This window comes from Streptopelia decaocto (assembly GCF_964273445.1).
Source record: "Streptopelia decaocto genome assembly, chromosome: 6".
Classification (NCBI taxonomy): domain Eukaryota; kingdom Metazoa; phylum Chordata; class Aves; order Columbiformes; family Columbidae; genus Streptopelia; species Streptopelia decaocto.
Window position 1 is genome coordinate 66718266 of NC_138660.1, and position 19296 is coordinate 66737561.

The window sequence follows — 19296 nt, forward strand, 5'->3', positions numbered from 1 at the left end:
TTTAGCAACGGGGTTCCTGTTCAAATACCGAGCTAATGATCTCCTGGTTGCGTTTGACTCGTTCCATCTCGGGGGTGACCGGGGTCGGGGTCGCTTTCCCTATGTTCTCTTTATACAACACCTATGAGACATAAGAAAGGAGCCACAGAAAGCAACGATGAATGGAAACCTATCTACCTGCAGACAAACCAAAAGCATTTTCCTCTTGCGTTTCTTTTTTCAGGACCTAGCTATGATATATATACATTTTAAAGAAGGCACTTAGCAATGTTTACTAGAGCAGGAGGGTTTGGCAAACTGGCTTTTAACTCCAGGATCACTCGTAATCAACAGTGTAAGTAAGCGCTACAGGAGACACCAAAACTACCACGTGGAGGGGCTGAGCATGTTATGAATATGTGAATTATTGGGTTTTTCTTTTTTACAAAAGGATGTCAGCATTGCGCAGAAAATGAGGCTTGTTAAATGTTTCTAAGATTAGAGTCGAGCAAAAAAATCACTTAAAAAACAATCATAACTGTAACAAGTTAAATCACTGCTGTAAACTCACTGTAGTCAGACATGAGTAAGAAGTACCCACTTGTGCAAGCGGATTTAGAGCATTATTTTGGAACAAGCGTTACAAGGTCCACTTATCAAAACGGTTAAAACGTTCATTTCAACGGAGTCAACGGGAAGTTTTGTGATCAAGTACCGAGCTACAGATCTCCTGGTTGCGTTTGACGCGCTGCATCTCGGGGGTGACCGGGGTGGGGGTTCCCGTCCCCACGCTCTCTCTGTACAAAACCTGCACGGCGACAAGAAGCGGCCAGAACCAAATCACAGCTGCGGATACCGACCCCGAGTCCGCCGGCCGAGCCGGTTCCAACGGCCCTGAGCGCGGCTCCCGCGGGCCGGGGACACAGCGCCAGGGGTTCAGCTCCGCGGGCACCAGGAGTCGCACACAGAAGCCTCTCCCATCCAATATAAGACATTGCCATGGAAGAGGAGGTTTGAAACTCCCGCTGAAGCCTATGGGGAAGCTGGACCCTCCCTCTTCCATGATAACAGCATTAAAATAGTGCTTGGAGAAAGAACGAAAGAAAAAAGGCACAGGAAAAAACGCCCACACCACAAGCAAAACCACAAACCACAGAGGAAAGAAAAAGGGAGTTGGAATGGGGAGCAAAACGGTTAAAAATATTTAGGATGATGTAAATAATTATATATATTAAGTAGTCAGTAACATTGCAAAATAGAATACAGTGAAGAAGAAAGGATGTTTTTATAAGTCGATTACGTGGAAGTAAGGAGTGGAACTGTTCGCTTTTAATAAAGGTTATAAAGTTGAGTTGAAGTGGAGTTAAAGGGGAAATGGTTTTTCCTCCACCAAATACCGAGCTAATGTGTTCCTGGCTGCGTTTGACTCTCTCCAGCTCGGGGGTGAGCGGGGTTGGGGTCCCTGTCCCCAGCTCCTCCTTGTACAAAACCTGCGGGGACACGGCCGCGTCAGAACAGCGAACAGGCCAACAACAGCAGCACCCGGAGCGGCTCCTGACGTCCTGCCCACACAAGGCTCGCAATGAAAGAGGAAAATTAAACTGTCAAGCTAAACGCTAATTATCTGTAGCGATTTCTGGCAGAAAGCGAGAAAACCTAAAACCATCTCTGTTTGCTTCCCAGCAATCAACTCGGTTCCATTTACCGACCCACGAACCCCACCAGCCTGGGTTAGAGATCGTCACACCGAGGCCACTCCCACAGGCCTGTGCCCAGCAATGAACAGTTTAGTTCTCATAGGGACAAAGAGTCAAAACAGAGGGAAATGAAACAAAAAAATAAAAATTAATAAAAAAACCCACAACCCAACAAAAAAAAAAAAAAAAAACAGCAAACAAAACTGATGATTGTTGTGCGTCAGAAAAGAAAAAACAGGTTATTTTTAAGAACAACAACAAATTAAAATAGAGTCAAAAAAAGGTGGAATTAAAAGTTATTAAGATAATTAAAACAAGAGAGGAACAAGAATGTTCTCAAGCAACAATCAAAGGGAAAAAAAATCTCCAAGGGAGCAGGATATTATTTTCTGTGTAAGTTGATTACAGGGGAACACAAATATTTTTGTGTGTTAGAATTATTTTAAAATGGATCAAAAGGGAATTTGCTGCTTTTTAAATTGAAAAAATACCGAGCTAAAGTTTTCCTGGTTGCGTTTGACGCGTTCGATCTCGGGGGTGAGCGGGGTGGGGGTCCCCGTCCCCAGCTCCTCCTTGTACAACACCTGCGGGGACACGGCTGCGTTAGGAACAAGCAAACAACAGCAACACCCGTTTGCTGCGAGAACAGGCGGAACGTGGGAGACGCTGCTCTTCGGAGCCGCCTCGGCAAACAGCATCAAAACACGTGAAAATCAAAAAAGAGCGGAAAGGCCTGGAGTTCAACACTGATCCACCGGGACGAGCTCCCCAGAACGCTCCAGTTCCCGGGACTCGGTGAAGTGCTTCTCACGGTGGACATTTAAAACTGGGATTTAGAAGATTAAAGCCTTATATAAATTAGATTGAAGTCTGTTATTGTCGCTTCAGCAGCAGAGAGGGAAACTGTCGCCTGCCCAGAGCTGAGTGGTTGCAGCACCGGGTCCTAATGCACAAATTTTGCTGCACACGCACCTTGAGGAGTCGGATGTTCCTGAGCGAAACTCTATTTATCATCCAGCTCAGCAGCAAAAAGTCCAGTTTGCTTATTACAGGAAGAACAGAGACACGGCCGTAATAAAGGCGTATGTGTGAAAATGGTACCTGAGAAATGATAATTACTAGTGCTCTCCTGTCTCCCGGGACACTTTCCTCAGCCTGAGAAACATCCTCATGTTTCGAGTGCTCATTTGTGACCCTGCAAACCTGCGGTTCCAGCACAGCCAGCGCCGCCGGCAGCCGCCGCGCGTTTGGGCCACGGGCTGTGCAACAATATGAACGGTTTCCTAAAGGAAGAAGGTGTCAAGTACAACACAGAAGGAATAAAGAACTCAAAGGTTCTGCTGGGTTCACCCATGGCAGCAGGTTCCACCGGCAGGTAGTGCAGCAACACATAGTTCAGTTTTGTATCAGTAAAACCAGAAAAAAAACACCAAACCCAACAAACCAGTAACTGAGGGTTGATGTGGTTAATTAAAGGAAAAGCTGATGAGTCAAAAGAAAGATGGGAAAACAGGATCCAAAAGTTATCATTAGTAAGATGATCTCATCGAAACAAAGTAACGATTATGAAGGGAAAAAATGTCAAAACATGGGGAACAGGATGTTTTTTTGTGTGTGAATTGATTACAGGGAAATACAAAAGGTTTGGGGTGTTTTTTGGTGTTATTTTAAAATAGATTAAAAGGGAAACTGTTGCTTTTCAAATTAAAAAAAATACCGAGCTAAAGTTCTCCTGGTTGCGTTTGACGCGTTCGATCTCGGGGGTGAGCGGGGTGGGGGTCCCCGTCCCCAGCTCCTCCTTGTACCAAACCTGCGTGGGACACGGGGTGCAAAACCAGGTCAGAACAGAAGCGTCTCCGCCCTTCTGGAGGCAGCACCGGGAGTTCGGACGCGCACTAAAGCCACGAGAAAGCGGGAACGCTCGGGACGTGCGGAATGGTTCAACAATGGGGAGAAATTCGGAGGAGGTTTTCTGATAGCTGCAATACTGCAGATTAATTCTTAGCTACGCTGCAGCTGGATAAGAAAGCGTTAGAGAATGGAATTTAGCAGATATATATATATATTTTAAAAGGTTGTTTAAAAAAGCAGAGTACTTTAAGCTTCACAAAAAAACTTTAAAGGACATGAAGCATCAAATATTATTATTGTTAAAAAAACTTGTAAAAAATAAGTATATAAAATATATCTAATAATGACTAAAAATTTTAATAGCAGAAAAGGGAAGTTTCTATGTTTATAAGTAAATTAGAAAGAGTAGAAAATTGGAGGTGTTAAGTAGTTACAGGGCGGTTTTCTTCTTGAATTACAACAACAATACCGAGCTAAAGTTCTCTTGATTGCGTTTGACCCTCTGCATCTCGGGGGTGACAGGGACGGGGGTGCCCGCGCCCGGCCCCTCTCTGTACAACACCTGGGGGTTCATCAGTGAAAAGGAAAAGGGAAGGAAAGGCGAGAGGAGGGCGGGAGGAGAGAGAGAAGACAAGTCATTTAACATCATGACACTTCGAACTATGAAAAATAGAGTTTTGTCAGCCTTGTTCAAAGGCAAAAAAAAAAAATGAAAATAATCAGATAATATTACTGTGAGGTTTGTTGTCATCTCACCTGGGTGGACACAAATATCGGCAGCAAGAACTGCAGGAGCTTGTTCCAAGCTACCTGAAAACTCTTTGCATTTATATCTTATTTTTTTTCCCCGAAGGAGTTTCCCTCATCAAACAAAAGATCTCGACTGAGCAGCTCTGTATCTGTATTTCTGAACAGGCTCAGCTGCACATAAGGGCCGCAGGGACCTCAGAGACCAGGAAACAGAGCAAAGACTTAACAGCGGTGGCCTCTCTGAGCTGAACTTTAACACCGGTGGCCTCGCTGAGCTGAACTTTAACACCGGTGGCCTCGCTGAGCTGCCACGTTCATCTCGAGTCACATGGGTTGTGTCTGAACTGGTCAGAGTGAGTCCAAATTAGTCCTAAGCTGCTCTAATTAAAATAGAAATACAGAATAAAATTATACCATAATGGTAATTTGACCGGAATGTGTGAGGAGTAGAAGCAATACGGATAGAAATTCATTACTATGGTAATTTTTCTTTATATATGCCATTTTTGTCGTTTTTTTCCTAGATCATAGGGGGATGCCACCCAGGTTTTCTTACAAAGACCTGTGGGGTGTCAGGAAGCATCCAACGCAGCAAAAGGGGCACAGGGAGCACACGGGCGCTTTGCTTCGGGAACTGCTCAACGTTGGTTTTGCAAGAGCAGCACAAGGCCGGGTGAGGCTGAGAACGTCAGAGGGTCGGCGGTTACTGAGGACAGCGAGACACCCCCAGCAGGACGAGGGGCCGCTTCACTGCTGGGACTCAAGGAGGTTAAAATCTCACAGCTGGAGCTATTAAATGAGACTGCAAAATTAAAATATAAGGATACTGGCAGTGGTTTAGTGGTTTGATTAAGAACAGGTTGTTCAAAGTTCAACAGACTTGAAAGAAAAATTAAATATGGAGGAGTTAAAGGGATTTGGTTTGGTTTGAATGGTAGGTTTGGTTTGATTCAGCAATACCGAGCTAATGTTCTCTTGATTGCGTTTGACTCTCTCCATGTCGGCAGTGACCGCAGTGGGGGTGCCGCTCCCTAAACCCTCTTTGTACAACACCTGTGAGGTACAAGAAAGTTTCCACAGAAGAAAGAAAAGCACTCAACACAGGCAAAATCATTAAATCTGACTCTTTTGTGAATTATGTTTAGCGTTAGGATCACTTTTTCATTAATTTCACACTTTTCTCAAGGCAAATATTAAGGAAAGGGTTGATTATTCTGTAAATATATGACTGCAGATACTGGAAGATGAAGGGTTAAGATAAAACAAACATGGAAAGAAACACCACGTAGTTAATATCAGGGCTCACTTCCAGTTTTGGTTCTTAAAGGAAATGCAGGTGAAGTTGTAAATCAGTTGTAAATCACCAAAAAAGTCAAAGCACAAAAAGGTGGAATATAAATGAGTTAAAAATATTGCCAAGAAAAAGAGAGGAGCAGGGTGAGATTCTAAACCATCGAAGAAAAACAGATTATATGTTAGGATGTTACGCAAAAATAAGTTATGATAATTGTTTTTTTTAAATACCGAGCTAATGTGTTCTTGATTGCGTCTGACTCTCTCTATCTCTGGAGTGACAGGGGTGGGGGTCCCTGTCCCTAGGTCCTCTTTGTACAACACCTGTGGAACACAAGCACCCAGCCAGGTGAGAACATCACACTCCCCCACAAGTACAGTGCATTGGACACATCATTCACCTGCTCTATAGGCAGATATAAGCTGGGATTACATGTAAAAACGGGCACTATTTCTCTTAGTGTGCAGCTTTGTAAGTGCAGTCAGCAGCTCAGCAAAGCACTGAGGTGCTTGAACACAAATTTAAATATTCTGACTGAATAGGTCGCTATGTTTTGCTTTTCATCTCAGTCTAGGATATGTAATAATATTACTTTTCAAGCAGTCAGCATTTCTAGATTTTTTTTGTCTATGGTGTTAACAAACAGCTGAACTTTTCATAGACGTGTTTAATACAGAAATAGTTGTGGGCTCCAGTTCATTTTGACCTCTGTGACTATGTGCTCAGAGCACCACTATTTTACTTTGGTTTAGGTCTCTAGTAAGAAAAACAATTGCATTTTAGCTCTTATGTTATTAGATTTAACCTGTAATTGTTTGATCGATTGGGAAAAAAAAGGCATTTTTCCTGAACGGAGTTGCATAGGAGATGTGTGGGTTGGTTTACACCCAACCATAAATACATTACAAATGCACTCACGGTTCTTGCAGCCAGTAAAAGAATTGCAACAAAACAAGCTAACAAAACAAAGCAGAACAAAGCACTCCTTGGTGTCATTGAAACAATCAAAAAATAGAAAAATCAAGCACTCACAGCAAGGCAAAATATATGGAAAAGAAAAAACAAAAGAAGAATCATTTGAAAAAAACAATTCAAATGTGCAAAATGAGCTGTAAAGTACATTAGTATCATTAACAGCTCACAAAGTTCTGTCCAGCTGACCCATTTTTTCAGCCTAATTGTAAGACATCATCCGGGTATTTTTTGTTTCTAGTTCTGCGTTTAGAAAAGGTCACAGAAATAATACAGGCAAGTGGCTGATTTTAATTATTACTTCAAAATTGAGATAATTCAACTCCTTCCTGCTGAATAGGGGGTTTAGAGATCTGTTCCTTTTCAATGAAAAATACCCACAAACACTACCAGAGCCTGGAGCACAAGGATACGGGTAATAGAAAATATTGGTCATTACCGAACTGATGTGCTTCTGGGTCTCCTTGACACGCTTCACTTCCGGCAGATCAGGAATGGGAGTTCCCTTGCCAATACTCTCCTTGTACTTGATCTACAAAGGCACAGACATAGCAAAAAGGAAATGGATTTACATCAAAACGCAGCTGACACATGTGACAAGTTACAGAATGAAGAAAGATCTTGGACACTTTACAAACTCATTCAAATCTCAGGTACTAAATATGTTCTGATAGAAGGAAATTATCAAGGAACCTTCTATGAAGTTTATCTAATAAATCAGTGCCACAATTCTACAAAGTACTTTATCAATAACTCAGCTTAAGGTAACAAGGCAGGGCCCTGTTTGAGCCAGAATGTGTCAACTGGGGTATCTAATGCCTCCCAGGAGCTTAAATTCAGCAAGAACATACCCCTGATTTATAAAGAAATCATTTCAAGGTTTCTTACAATTCTAAAAAATTCTTAAAAATCTAAATAATTTCTGAAAATTATAGCCTAATGGCATTGAAACAGGCACCTGGATTCAGATGTGGATACATAAAGAGCATTATCCTGATCTTGCGGAGACTGAAAATATAACAATTGTGGTTGGCTTCAAGACCTGCTGGTGAAGCCTTCCCCTCAGATTTAAACGCAATCATCAGAAAATGACTTCAGCTGTTGCTGAGACCTCACTGTGAATGGCGCTTCACTAAAGCGGGTTTCTAAAACCAGGTGTAAATACCTTTGAACCTGATCCCATTTGGTCTTTCTACCAATGGAAGAAGAATTTTCAATTTGTAAAAATCAATCATATTCAACAAAGGTGGGAGTCATCACACATTTGAACAAATACGGTGCTATTTGCATTTCTACTTTACAATAACAAAACGAAGAATAGCATTTTACAATAACATATTTAACATACTATGCATGAAACAAGAGGCTGAAATGTTAGTAAGTTTTATACTAAAATGATGTCAGTGTTCAAAAAACCATGAAAAATAATTGCAACATTTCAAAATAAAAGGAATATGTATTATTCCTTTTATTCCTATTATTCCCATTTTAGAGTGTTATAATATTTTTTATATATACTTATACTTTTATATATACATTTAGATGTATATATTTTTATATATATACATTTTTTTATATATATATTTATATATATATTCATAGAGATATATATACACAAAAGCTTTCTGAGACATGCTTTAGTCAGGCTTTGGATGCTGTTTGCCCTGGAATCCTCACAGAGAACCCAACACAGTGGATCCCAGTTTGCAGGTGACACCGAACTGGGAGGACGGGCTGATCCACCCAAGGGTTCTGCAGCCACCCGGGGGACTGGGACAGTTGGAGAAACGGCTGGGACACCTCCTGAAGGTCCCCGGGGAAACGCACAGTCCTGCGACAGGGCAGGAACAAGCCCAGGCTGGGGTACGTGCTGGGGACAACTGGTAAACAGCGTCACTGAGAAGGACCTTGGGGACCTGGAGGACACAACTGACCATGAGCCAGCAACTGAACTATTGGGTGTTCTGCCTCTTCTAGGACTTGGTCAGAAACTGCTTCTATAGAATTTGCTTAGCGTGAATAAGTTTGCTTGGCATAACTTCTGCAAGCTGGGAACCTTGGAACTTTCTGCTTTTTCAAGTAAAAAAGACCTGAGAGTCTTCAAGCCAGAAGGGGAGCCACGTCCTTGGGGATAGATAAAGGAGCACAACGGCGTCTGACAGAACAACGTTCTGTTTTGTCAAGATCTTTTCTCCAGCTGCAGGTGCAAAACGGCAGCTGGAGGTCAGGACTTGGAGCCAAATGACCAAAATGAGGAGATCCAGTGAAGAACCCCAGACTCCAATTCTGCAGTTGGCCCAGAGGGACACACAGGAGTGGGGGCTCGGACTCGGGGTGTAACTGTCCGAGTTCTTTTCCACTGAGGGTCCCTCTTCAGGAGACACCAGCTCAGGCTGTTTTGTGCTGTTCCTGGGGAATAAATTCTATATTTTAGAAGAATTTCTGGAATCCATGCCTGAGTCTCTGCTGTGGGGAACCTAGGGAGAAGGAACTGCCCTAAGAACTGGGGAGTTCTGAGTCCAATTCAGAGCTCACCAGTACAAGAAAGACACTGGAGCGAGTCCAGAGCAGGGCCACAAAGACGAGTAAGAGACAGGAGCAGCTTTGGTGTGGGAAGAGGCTCAGAGAGCTGGGACTCTGCAGCCTGGACGAGAGGAGGCTCGGGGGGAACTTAGCAGTGTGAACAAATACCCAGTGAGAAGGAATGAAGAAGAGGGAGCCACTCTTCTCGGGAGCGCTCGGTGACAGGACAGGAGGTAACTGGCACAAATTAAAAAACAGAAAATTCAATGTGAGCACAGGAAAATAGTTTTTTCCCATGAGGGTGGTTAGACACTGACACAGGTTGCCCAGAGGGCTGGTGGAATCTTCATCCTTCAAGATATTCAAAACTCAACTGGACGTGGCTCCAGGTAACCTGCTCTACCTCATTCTGCTTCAGCAACGGGGCTGGAGTAGATGATCTCAAGAGGTCTCTTCCAACCTAAATAATTCTTTGATTCTGTGCTAAATAAACTGTGTTTGAGAAGAGATTAAAATGATGGCAAGAGGTTTCATGTTTTAGAGATGGATTGTAAGTAACAAATTGAATGTTAATCATTAGAAAGATTACTGTTTAGGTAACAAGAATAGGTAAAAACTTTTAGGAAGTTTGGATTATTGCCAAACCACTGTTAGCAACATTTAAAGAAATAAGAAAGGGGAAAATATATTATTTCAAGTTGAAATGTCATTGGTGGAGTATTAAAAATCAATTCTTTTGTACCGAGCTGATTGCATCCTGGGTTCTTTTAACTCTCTGCATCTCTGGTGTCTTTTCAATAGCAGTTCCAGTTCCAATATCTTCTTTATATAAAATCTTAATATTTAGAATGAAGACAACAAGGTTAAGCAAACAAAACGCAACATTATTTCTCCTAGAGTGAATACAGCTCATGACAGTGATTTGTAAGACTCGGAGGACCCTTTCCAGCCGCTGCCTTAGTGCCCGTCTGAGTCTGTCCTGCAACCTGAGCGCCATTTGTGCAAAAAAGGGGCTGATCATTTGTATTTGTAATTTAAGTAGAATATTAAAACATTTGTAGGCTAATTTTAGGATTGAAGACTAGTGTTCTAATTGGTTCCTTTTGTTCTATGTTTTTCTTTTTTAATGTTTTACACAAATGTTTTCCATTTATTTACTTCCTCGTGGCAAAACTACACAGCAGACTTTTGGCACTTCAGGTAAACACATGAAATGTGAAACAAATACACTTTTCACTGGAAGGAGATGGTTGCAACACAATAAGAATCCGCTGCTTACCTGGTGACAGCACAAAAGAAAGGTGGATACTGGCACTACCAGTTTAAGCACAGCATTGATGGTTTAGCTGTATCACAGCTACGGATGTGTGAAATAGTGCCATCAGGGCACCCACAACAAACAGCAGCTAAAAATGGGCTGCAAAAGGCACCTAAATCTACTTCCAATAAAATCAGTTTGGGTTGAAAAAGTTCTTACACACATTTAAGCAGATCAAGAACATAATCTGTAAGATAAGAGCTAAGAATAGTTATTTCATTAAACATATTAAGCTGTATTTTTTGGAATGAGAACTGCAAATAGAAATTAAGCATACCGAGCTGAAATTCTTCTGGTTCTCTTTCACACGCAGCATTTCTGGTGTGTCTTGTACAACTGTAACTTTTCCTTTACTGTTCTGTAGGTCCCACTGATACTGAAGCTGTTGAAAAGAAATGCAGTAAAACGACAAAGGTTGACTCTATGCCAGAAACATTTACCCACAAAGATTTCTTTGAAGATGAGAAAAAAAAACAGGTTTTTCTCATACACAGCAGAGCCTGTGCCTGAAGATCCCTGAGAACATAAGGGCATCCTGGTTGGCATTAAAGTGCGATAACAGGACCTTATTAAATGAAAAAAAAGCAGAACTTTTTTTATTATTTGACAGTAAGAGTGGTTATTATTTATATACGTACCGTGCTAACATTCTTTTGATTCTCACGGACTCTCTGCATCTCTGGTGTGTCTGCTACAGGCACGTAGTACGGCATGGTCTTCTCTGCATCTTCCTTGTACTTTTTCTGATAGAAAATACAAAATATAGTCCATTAATACCAAAGCAGTAATAAATAATCTGGCATTACTTATTGTTGCGTGGCGCCCACCTTTATGGAAATGTGAGTACTTCTGTGGCTGATATAAATTCCAACCATGCATCTGTGTAAAATTTCTTTTAAACGTTAGGTTATTAAGCATAGGAAAATAAGGCTAAATCTAGAACAAAATTAGCTTTGGTATTGCATAAGCAAGAAAAAGTATTGTTTCATTTGATAAATTAATTTCAATACTGAAATGGAATTTCAGAGTAAGAGATGCCAGATCACAGCTCTAGAGAAACTTGTTTTTCTGGTGTATCCCCTGACTGCTGTGCCAGGTGGTTCTTTAGGTGCCCCAAACTGGTCGCCACTCAAGGTTCCCATGCGAACAATGGTTAAATTGCTCCACTCAGGATACCTGGCTCGCAAGGTTCTTGACCTGCTGGGCATGAATAATCTCCGGAGTGTCGACAACACTGGTGTAGTTGGCTTTCTCCATTTCTGCCAACTGTTTGTATTTGATCTGTTGGGGAGAGCTCATATTTAGGTACCTTCATCATATCTCGACCATTATTTTCATTTGGTTTAATCAGAAAAAAACCCTGTTAATAAATTTTCCTTTAAAGAAGACATAAGATGTGACACACGAGACATTCACACAGACCTGGCTGGCAATGTCGGTGGCATTTTTGGCTCTCACAAAATCTGGTGTCTCCAAAGCCAGTTCTGTCAGACCTTTTCCTCTGATTTCTAATTCCAAGGCTTTTTTGTATTCTTTCTGCAGATGAAGACAAAGGAATGACCAAGTTCACACCGGTGTTATACAGCAGAAGCACTGATCAGTTGGAGGCTGTTATTCAGGTGTTTTCCAAGCAGCTTTGGACATACCTCGTTCAGGATTTGAGTTGCATTCTTTGCTCGTAACATGTCTGGAGTCTCCTCTAAGGCTGTTAGTCCTTTACCTTTGACAGCTTCCTCCAGATCCTTCCTGTACTCTTTCTGCAGAAGAAGGAAAAAGAGAACTGCAAAGCCAGCCTAAAGAGACTTCTACACTCTACAGTTTTGTTGCAAATATAAAACAAAAAATTCAAAAGCTCCAAAAGAAAAAAGATTGTTTTTAAAACCACAAAGAATATTGTATGTATATATATAAAGAGATATATATACATAAGAACTACTGCAAGGGAATATAGTAATTATTGCTCAAGACAAATTGCAAAGACACACTCATAGACACTCTGCTGTGGAACAGTTATGCTGATGAATGGCAGAGAGGGACACAGTAAATATGAACACAGTTAACGAACGATGAAATAAATGTCCACGACCAATTAGATCACAACAGCAACTATATGTAAACATGCTTAATGTGAATGGTTAGGAAAAAGGAAGAGGTGGAGAAGAAATGCTGCTGGGAATTCTTAGTGGAATTATTGAACTTGACAGAGGAAATAAGCACAGAATAACTGCTACCTCGCTTGCTATTTTGGTTGCATATTTGACATGTAATAAGGATGGTGTAATCTCCAAGCCAGTAAGGTTTCTGCCCTTAATGGACTCTTCAAAGTCCTTCTTATATTCTTTCTAATAAGAGTAAGAAGAAAAAAAAAGCAAAATAGCAAATATTTACTACATTATTTTTAATTCCATGAAAAACTACTGGGAGGATGGAGAAGCGGTTTGGTTTTATATTTATGTCAGAACGACAACCTGCCACAGTCAGCGCTGTGGGCACCTAAAGGAATAAATCTCCTTTCTGCCAAAGTCCATGAAACAGCTCATTACTACCAATGGAAACACGACCTGACTCTGTCTTTTTTTTCCTACTTATTTGTATATGCAGAGAACACACTTGATGGAATCACCTGAACAGAATGACTAATGGCCTTACACGGGTGGTCTGCAGCATGCACGAGCCTCCACCGGTGACAGAACAAGATTGTACTTCAAACAAACAGAAAAGAACCGCTCGAGGAAATAGAATGACAAGTGAGTGAAGAACACTATGACAGTGGAGACAAACAGGAGATAAATGGGTTTCTCAGAAACAGAGTTCTGAGATGAAAGGAAGAACCGGGGTACTTTCTGTGGACTATGATCACAGACACACGGACTGAACTCCTGTTGCAAGAGTTTAAGTGAAATATAATTCACAGCACGTTTCTTCTAAAGACTCAAAGACTTGCTTAAGCTTCATTTACTGATAGCTTCTTCAGGAAAGTTACAGATAACGTACACTTCATCGTAACACAGGAAAGCTGCATGAAATTTAAATATGGTATTTCATAACCAATATAAAGAAATGTGACATAGCTATAATTCTTCAGTCTATCAACATGCACAAGATCCAAGTTCAATTGCCTGTCTAAATCACTGTGAAAACTGGACTATAAAAAAATATATTTTAAGGTTACTTTAGCCTATGAGTATTGATTCTGCTCATACCTCACTCTGCATGAGCTGGGATTCCTTTGCAGTGAGGTATGTTGGAGTTTCGAAGTCCAGCATAGGTTTTCCTTTCTCCTTCTCATATTTTTCTTTGTATTTCACCTGAGAAAAAAAGAATAAAAGTTACCCTCCTAAATAATCAAAGAATTAATTCACCGACTAGTATGTGCCTACTTGGGTCAACAGATAAACGGCTAATACTGTTTTACCTTCCTGAAATTCATATTATTGACCATAAAATGAAAAATCAATGGTCAGGCTTGCAGCAGAATGTGTGTGGCCTAAAGTTCTACCAATACATTTCCTGTTGTGGAGAATCAGCAGTGTCAGTTCAGATTTGAAGAAGTTACTGATCACAAGAAGGAAGGTGGGCAGCTGTAAAAATCAAACTTGAAGGCACTTGGACCGAGCTCAGCCAGTTCCAGCTTAGGGGACTGCAGGGCTTGGAAAGACGCCGTCTGGTGACTTGCTAACTAATTCTGTGCCTGGGTGTCCAGGAAGACAAATGTCCACAATTATGAAGACATTCTTGCTTCAAGTTACAGTATCCAGCTTTAGGGCATTAATTTTCAGACTGCTGCATGAGATAATATTATGTTTATGGCTGACAGGGGTCCTGATCTCAAACTGGAGCAAAAAGTATTGACTCTGACCACAAACTGACTAACAACCATTTCCTTATAGTCCCTTGCTATGTAACATTTCGTTCTTCCTTGCCATGCAGCAGAACAGTAACTACAGCCCTTCACGGTCTCACAGTAATTTCCCTCTTGCTTTACAGTCAACTGACTTCACAGTAAATAAATATGTGGAATACAGAGGATTAGAGACCAAATCAGAGGATGATTTCCTCTGGAATGATTCACCACTTGCTGTGTTCCAGAGGAAAAACCTCAGATACATTTAATAACAGCAGGTATTGTTTTGGTTCAAGCAATTTTGGATGCAGAAAAAGAACGGCAGAGCTCTCCTCTCTATCACTTGAGGCTAGAATGGATAAAGCAATTGAAAATATACTGTCAGCAACAACGCTGCTTCTTTCAGTTCCCAGTTTCTGTGATTACCAGGTCCTTTTTCTGCAGAAGAAATCATCCTGGTAAATGCATTATACTGTGTAAAAAGATCCAGATACAACCGACTGCAGAACCGCTGAGGCTGGTACTCAGTGAGTGGGGTTAACGAGAAACGCGTGACCAACTTACGTGGCTCTGTAGTTCTGATGCCTCCCTTAGATGAACCTGTTCAAGATTATCTGGCACCACATGGTAGTGACCCTTACTCTTCTCATATTGCTTCTTGTACTGGTACTGAAGGGAAGGTGTCAAAAATCATCTCAATTAAAAAAAAAATCCCTCAGCAAATTTACTTCTTAGGTCCAATCAAAGCAACACTTCAATGGAATCAAAGAGAAATTAGAAATACAAAAAGCAAAACAAAACCAAGAAGTTCAAGTCTCAGTAGCAGATATCACTCCTAAAGACGTGCTGAACAGTTATCTTGTCTTTGACCATTTTGATTGCAACAAAGACTTTTTTCAAAATCATGATTGAAAAAAGAAAGAGAAGAAGAAAAAAGAAAAGACAGTGGATAAATGAAAAGGCTTTTCTCAGTAAAATCGTCAGGTATTTTGTTAAGCAGAATTCTGTACATCTACAACAGGGAGATGTTAAACATAAATATGAAATTAAAAAAGACAAAAATAAAAATTTTAAATATGGTAAGCAGTAAAGAAAAAGGTAAAAAAAGAAGAACATAGTATTTGTTAGTGTGATGCAATCAGTAAAAACTTCATAAAGAATAAATCCACTAAAATTTTTTTAGAGGATTTAAAATATTAGCAGTTCTACAGCTAATAAAGATTTCACTTCCCAGAGGACAAATGTGGCAAAGTCACTAGTTAATGAGGAAGAAATCTTTAGGAAGCAGAGGAAGAGATCACTACCAGGTGCTGGCCCGTGAACAACGGCAGAGGGAGCGATGGTTACAGAACTGGTTAGAGGGATCAGGTCAGAACGGATCAGTAGTCATGGAAAACTGACGGGGAGGGGGCTGAGTGAAGGAGCTTACGGCACTGGCGAGCTGGCTGGTGCTCAGCACGTGGTTCATGATCAGCGACTCCTTCATGTCTGTCACCGGCTTATGGAGTTTCTTTAAATCTGCCTTGTATTTCACCTGCAGGGAAGAAAGGACAAACCACATCAGAAAAGGTGACTGCTAAAAACCCTTGTGATCTTGAATGCATTAATGACATAAAGGAGGTCTTTGTTAAAGAAATGTGACATTTTTGATTTCCCCAGAGGACAACCAGAAGCAAACATACCTCACTGGCCATGTTGTGAGCATCTTTCATGGTCTTGTAGATTTTAGCCTCCTTTAAATCATACTTCGGCTTTTTACCCTTCTCTTTGGAAAAATTCTCCTTGTATTTCACCTAAATTAAAAAACAACCATGTATTACAACTGTTCTTGAGTACTCACCTGTTTGGCTGCAGAAGGCAAAGAGCCCATCGATGCTGATGGTGAGCAGAAGAATGAAAATGCAGTAACTTGAAGGCATCCACTGGTATAAAGGTTATTTTAAAGATGACGACATGGAAAGAAAATCTACATCTGTATTTACAAAATACCACTTGCGATTTTTTCATTCACCACACAGGTTACACCTCCTTATTGTAAAAAACAACAGACAGAGCTAAGAGAAGTATGTTGACAAACAATGGCTAAATTCTGACTCACACCGATGAAGAATTTTTCATTTGATAGATAAAATATACCCTAATCCACAAAGAGACAGAAACTGACACAAGAATCAAGAGCATTTGAAAGAACTTGTGATGTTCTTCTTGAAGAAATACGAGCTTTAAAAACTACCTCAATACACCCAAGCACTGAAGATGGCGATATCTATACACACATATTGTGTCTCGTACAACTCGGAGGTGAAGCAGCTTGTTAATGATCGCAAACAGATAGTGATACAATTAATTACTAGGAATTAGATTCCGCAAGAGGCTTAGTAACACTTCCAAAGCACATCAGCATCAGCACAGTAAACCCCAGCGAGGTAAACCATAATATTGCAGCAGAGCCAGCCTGAAGGCTCAGAAATGTTGACAGGAATGAGAGTTTTGCTAATGACTTAAACGAGGGCAAGTCCTTCATCCATCGTACCTGTCCCATCCCACTGCTACAGCTGAAGGCTGATTCCTCACTAGTTCTTGTGAAATTACAAAAGGGATGCTTCCATTAACAATATTTTGGTTTTATTACTTTTTTTGCTATCAGAGATGCATAAAGTTGTTTCAGAAGAGTTACTGAAGAGTGCAAGAAAAACTCAATATATTAAAGATTAAGTTCTGGCTTATCTAAAAGGATCCCATAGTTAGTCTGTGTGCTCATCACCATTAGAGTACACCAGTAGAAACATTCTGGGGATTTGTTGTGTCTTCTTCTGCCCAGGCTGGAAAGAAGCCAGGCAACATTTCTTTCTCTTTGCCAATCCACATTTCCTACTTTTCTTACGCTAAATAAGCTGCCAGCTGCCATCCATGCTCGAAAGAACCGAACAACCATCCATGGTTCTCTGAAAGAATTTGATCTTGTTCAGGATCAAGATCATACTGCTAAAAATATGCAGAAAATATAAGACTATGGCTGATGAGGAAAAAGGATCAACGGCTCTTCAGAAAAATAACCCTGATCTCCCAAGCAATATATATATATATATATGAATATTGAAATGAAAGAAATAAATACTGAAGAACTGACAATGAAGTTGAGGAACAGCTGACTCACGCTAGAGGTTTTTACGACGATCATAGAAATGCAAACAGATAATTCCATATTAGTGAAAAATAAAGATAATTGAATGCAGAATTGAAGCACATTCCACAATCACATTTCACATTTGAATTCATCACAATGTTCTTGCCCATACAGCCCCATACAGTTCATGCTGGATACCACTGTTGCTCTTTTGCTTTGCAAAATACATTCAGATAAAACGCACAGTGAAACAGGCACATCCACAAGTCACATGGCTGCTCCAAGAAAACAAAGAATATTCACATTTTTGACAGAAAGGAATCAGTGCTGCTTCTGACATCACGAAAATTAAAGCAGAAGTACACTAGAATACGTTAAGATTTGCAAACTGTGCAACAGACGAACAGGATCAGACCGTCATGCCAAGGAGTTCACTTTTAAGCTCAGAAGAAACGTTACTGGAAGATCTACGCAAAATCAAAGCAAGCGTGACAGACAGGCAAGTGGACAAACAAACAGGGCACAACGCTTCAGCAAGAAGAAGTTTATAAGTAGAAATGTCTAAGAGAACCAAAAAAAGTTAAAGACTTCGTCAATTATTCTTTGCTCCATTACTGTCTCTGCAAGAGTTCATTTTCTCTCGGGACCAAAAGAATCTCATCAAAGCACGTTTATAAGACTAGGAGGAGAACTGGCCAGCACCGGAGCAAAAACATGGAAAGGAAGATCTCGTCACTGATGGCAATAAACACAATTCCTTCTTTTTCTTGTAGCTCAATTGTTCAGTTTAAGAATCCTTAGTTCTACTGCAAAGATTCTTGTTTCTCCTGCCAAACACAGTGGCTGACGTTCAAACATGCGACAGGTACGTGCGGCAGTCACGGCTACACACGGAAAAAGCACCATCCTCCTTTTTTTCATTTGGAAATACATGTGCAAAGCTGCAGTGGCACAGACCTGTCTGCCGCCACTTCACAAACCGCTGGGCAGCCAGGGTGCTCCTGTTTTCCAAAGGTTTTGAGGTGGCAAGATGAGGTGGCAAGATGGTTTAGCAGTGGACTTGACAGTGTTAACAGTTGGACTTTATAATCTTAAAGGTCATTTCCAACCAAAATGATTTTATGATTCTATCATTCTAAGAAATATAAGAAATATGTGGCCTCAGGTCACTACAGTGTTCACTCCTCAGAGGCTCTGGGGCGGATTCGCTCACATGTTTCCATGATGCACAGCACAATGTTAACAGCAGAGTTTAAATGGAGGTTTGAAGTTTGAAATAAAGTTAAAATGAAGTTCTATATGGCATTACTGCGCTGAAAATTACCAGCACCATTGTTTGGGTTTGTCATACACACCTATTTACTTTTCTTGCACAGTTTCAGGAAAACCAGCTCAAGCCTATATGTCTGGGTTTAGGCTTTTGGGGTGACAAAGGTGAGTTTTCACATCGCATGAGTGCACCAGAAACTTCCATTAAAAACACTGGAAGCTCGAAAACCATTATGAAGGGTGTAATAATGTTTCAAGCTCCATGTGGTGTTTCTGAACCAAATTCCGCACCCACAGAATTCCCATGCGCTGTCTTTCCAGAGGAAAAAAAGAAGGTGACATTAACTGAGCAGTCTCACAATTTTGCTACATTCAACACCTCGGACACAAAAAGATCCAGCGCAGCTGGTGCATCATAAACGCTTTAACAGCTCGGGATTGCAAGATAATATGCAAGCAAGAGACAGATGCATAAAAATGGCATTCCCAGATGTGTCACTTCAAATAATCTTACATGACTACTTAGCATATTAGCTTTCTTAAAGGTTCTCATCCATGGGGTATCATAAGACGCGGCTCCGTGCCCTCTCATATGGCGTTTGAGGTATTCTGCCTATAAGGCGCAGCAAGAAAGCGAGATCAGAAACGCAAACAGTGACAGGATTAAAGCAT

General features: G+C 40.8%; 1 protein-coding gene across 10 annotated transcripts in view; it reads right to left on the bottom strand.

Annotated features, from left to right (window-relative positions):
- Positions 1-19296, bottom strand: part of NEB (nebulin) — a 115902-nt gene that overhangs the window by 5567 nt on the left and 91039 nt on the right. The window contains exons 125-142 of one of the 10 annotated variants that reach the window (XM_082056707.1): positions 15911-16021; positions 15658-15762; positions 14793-14897; positions 13588-13692; positions 12616-12726; positions 12031-12141; positions 11807-11920; positions 11561-11665; positions 11023-11127; positions 10662-10766; positions 9809-9901; positions 6983-7075; positions 5802-5894; positions 5238-5330; positions 2168-2260; positions 1377-1469; positions 695-787; positions 29-121 (exon numbers count right to left, since the gene is read on the bottom strand). In XM_082056707.1, coding sequence (XP_081912833.1) covers positions 29-121; positions 695-787; positions 1377-1469; positions 2168-2260; positions 5238-5330; positions 5802-5894; positions 6983-7075; positions 9809-9901; positions 10662-10766; positions 11023-11127; positions 11561-11665; positions 11807-11920; positions 12031-12141; positions 12616-12726; positions 13588-13692; positions 14793-14897; positions 15658-15762; positions 15911-16021 — 1821 coding nt within the window. The remainder of the gene's footprint in view (positions 1-28; positions 122-694; positions 788-1376; positions 1470-2167; positions 2261-5237; positions 5331-5801; positions 5895-6982; positions 7076-9808; positions 9902-10661; positions 10767-11022; positions 11128-11560; positions 11666-11806; positions 11921-12030; positions 12142-12615; positions 12727-13587; positions 13693-14792; positions 14898-15657; positions 15763-15910; positions 16022-19296) is intronic. The other 9 variants (XM_082056709.1, XM_082056711.1, XM_082056710.1 and 6 more) reach the window with 9 other exon arrangements.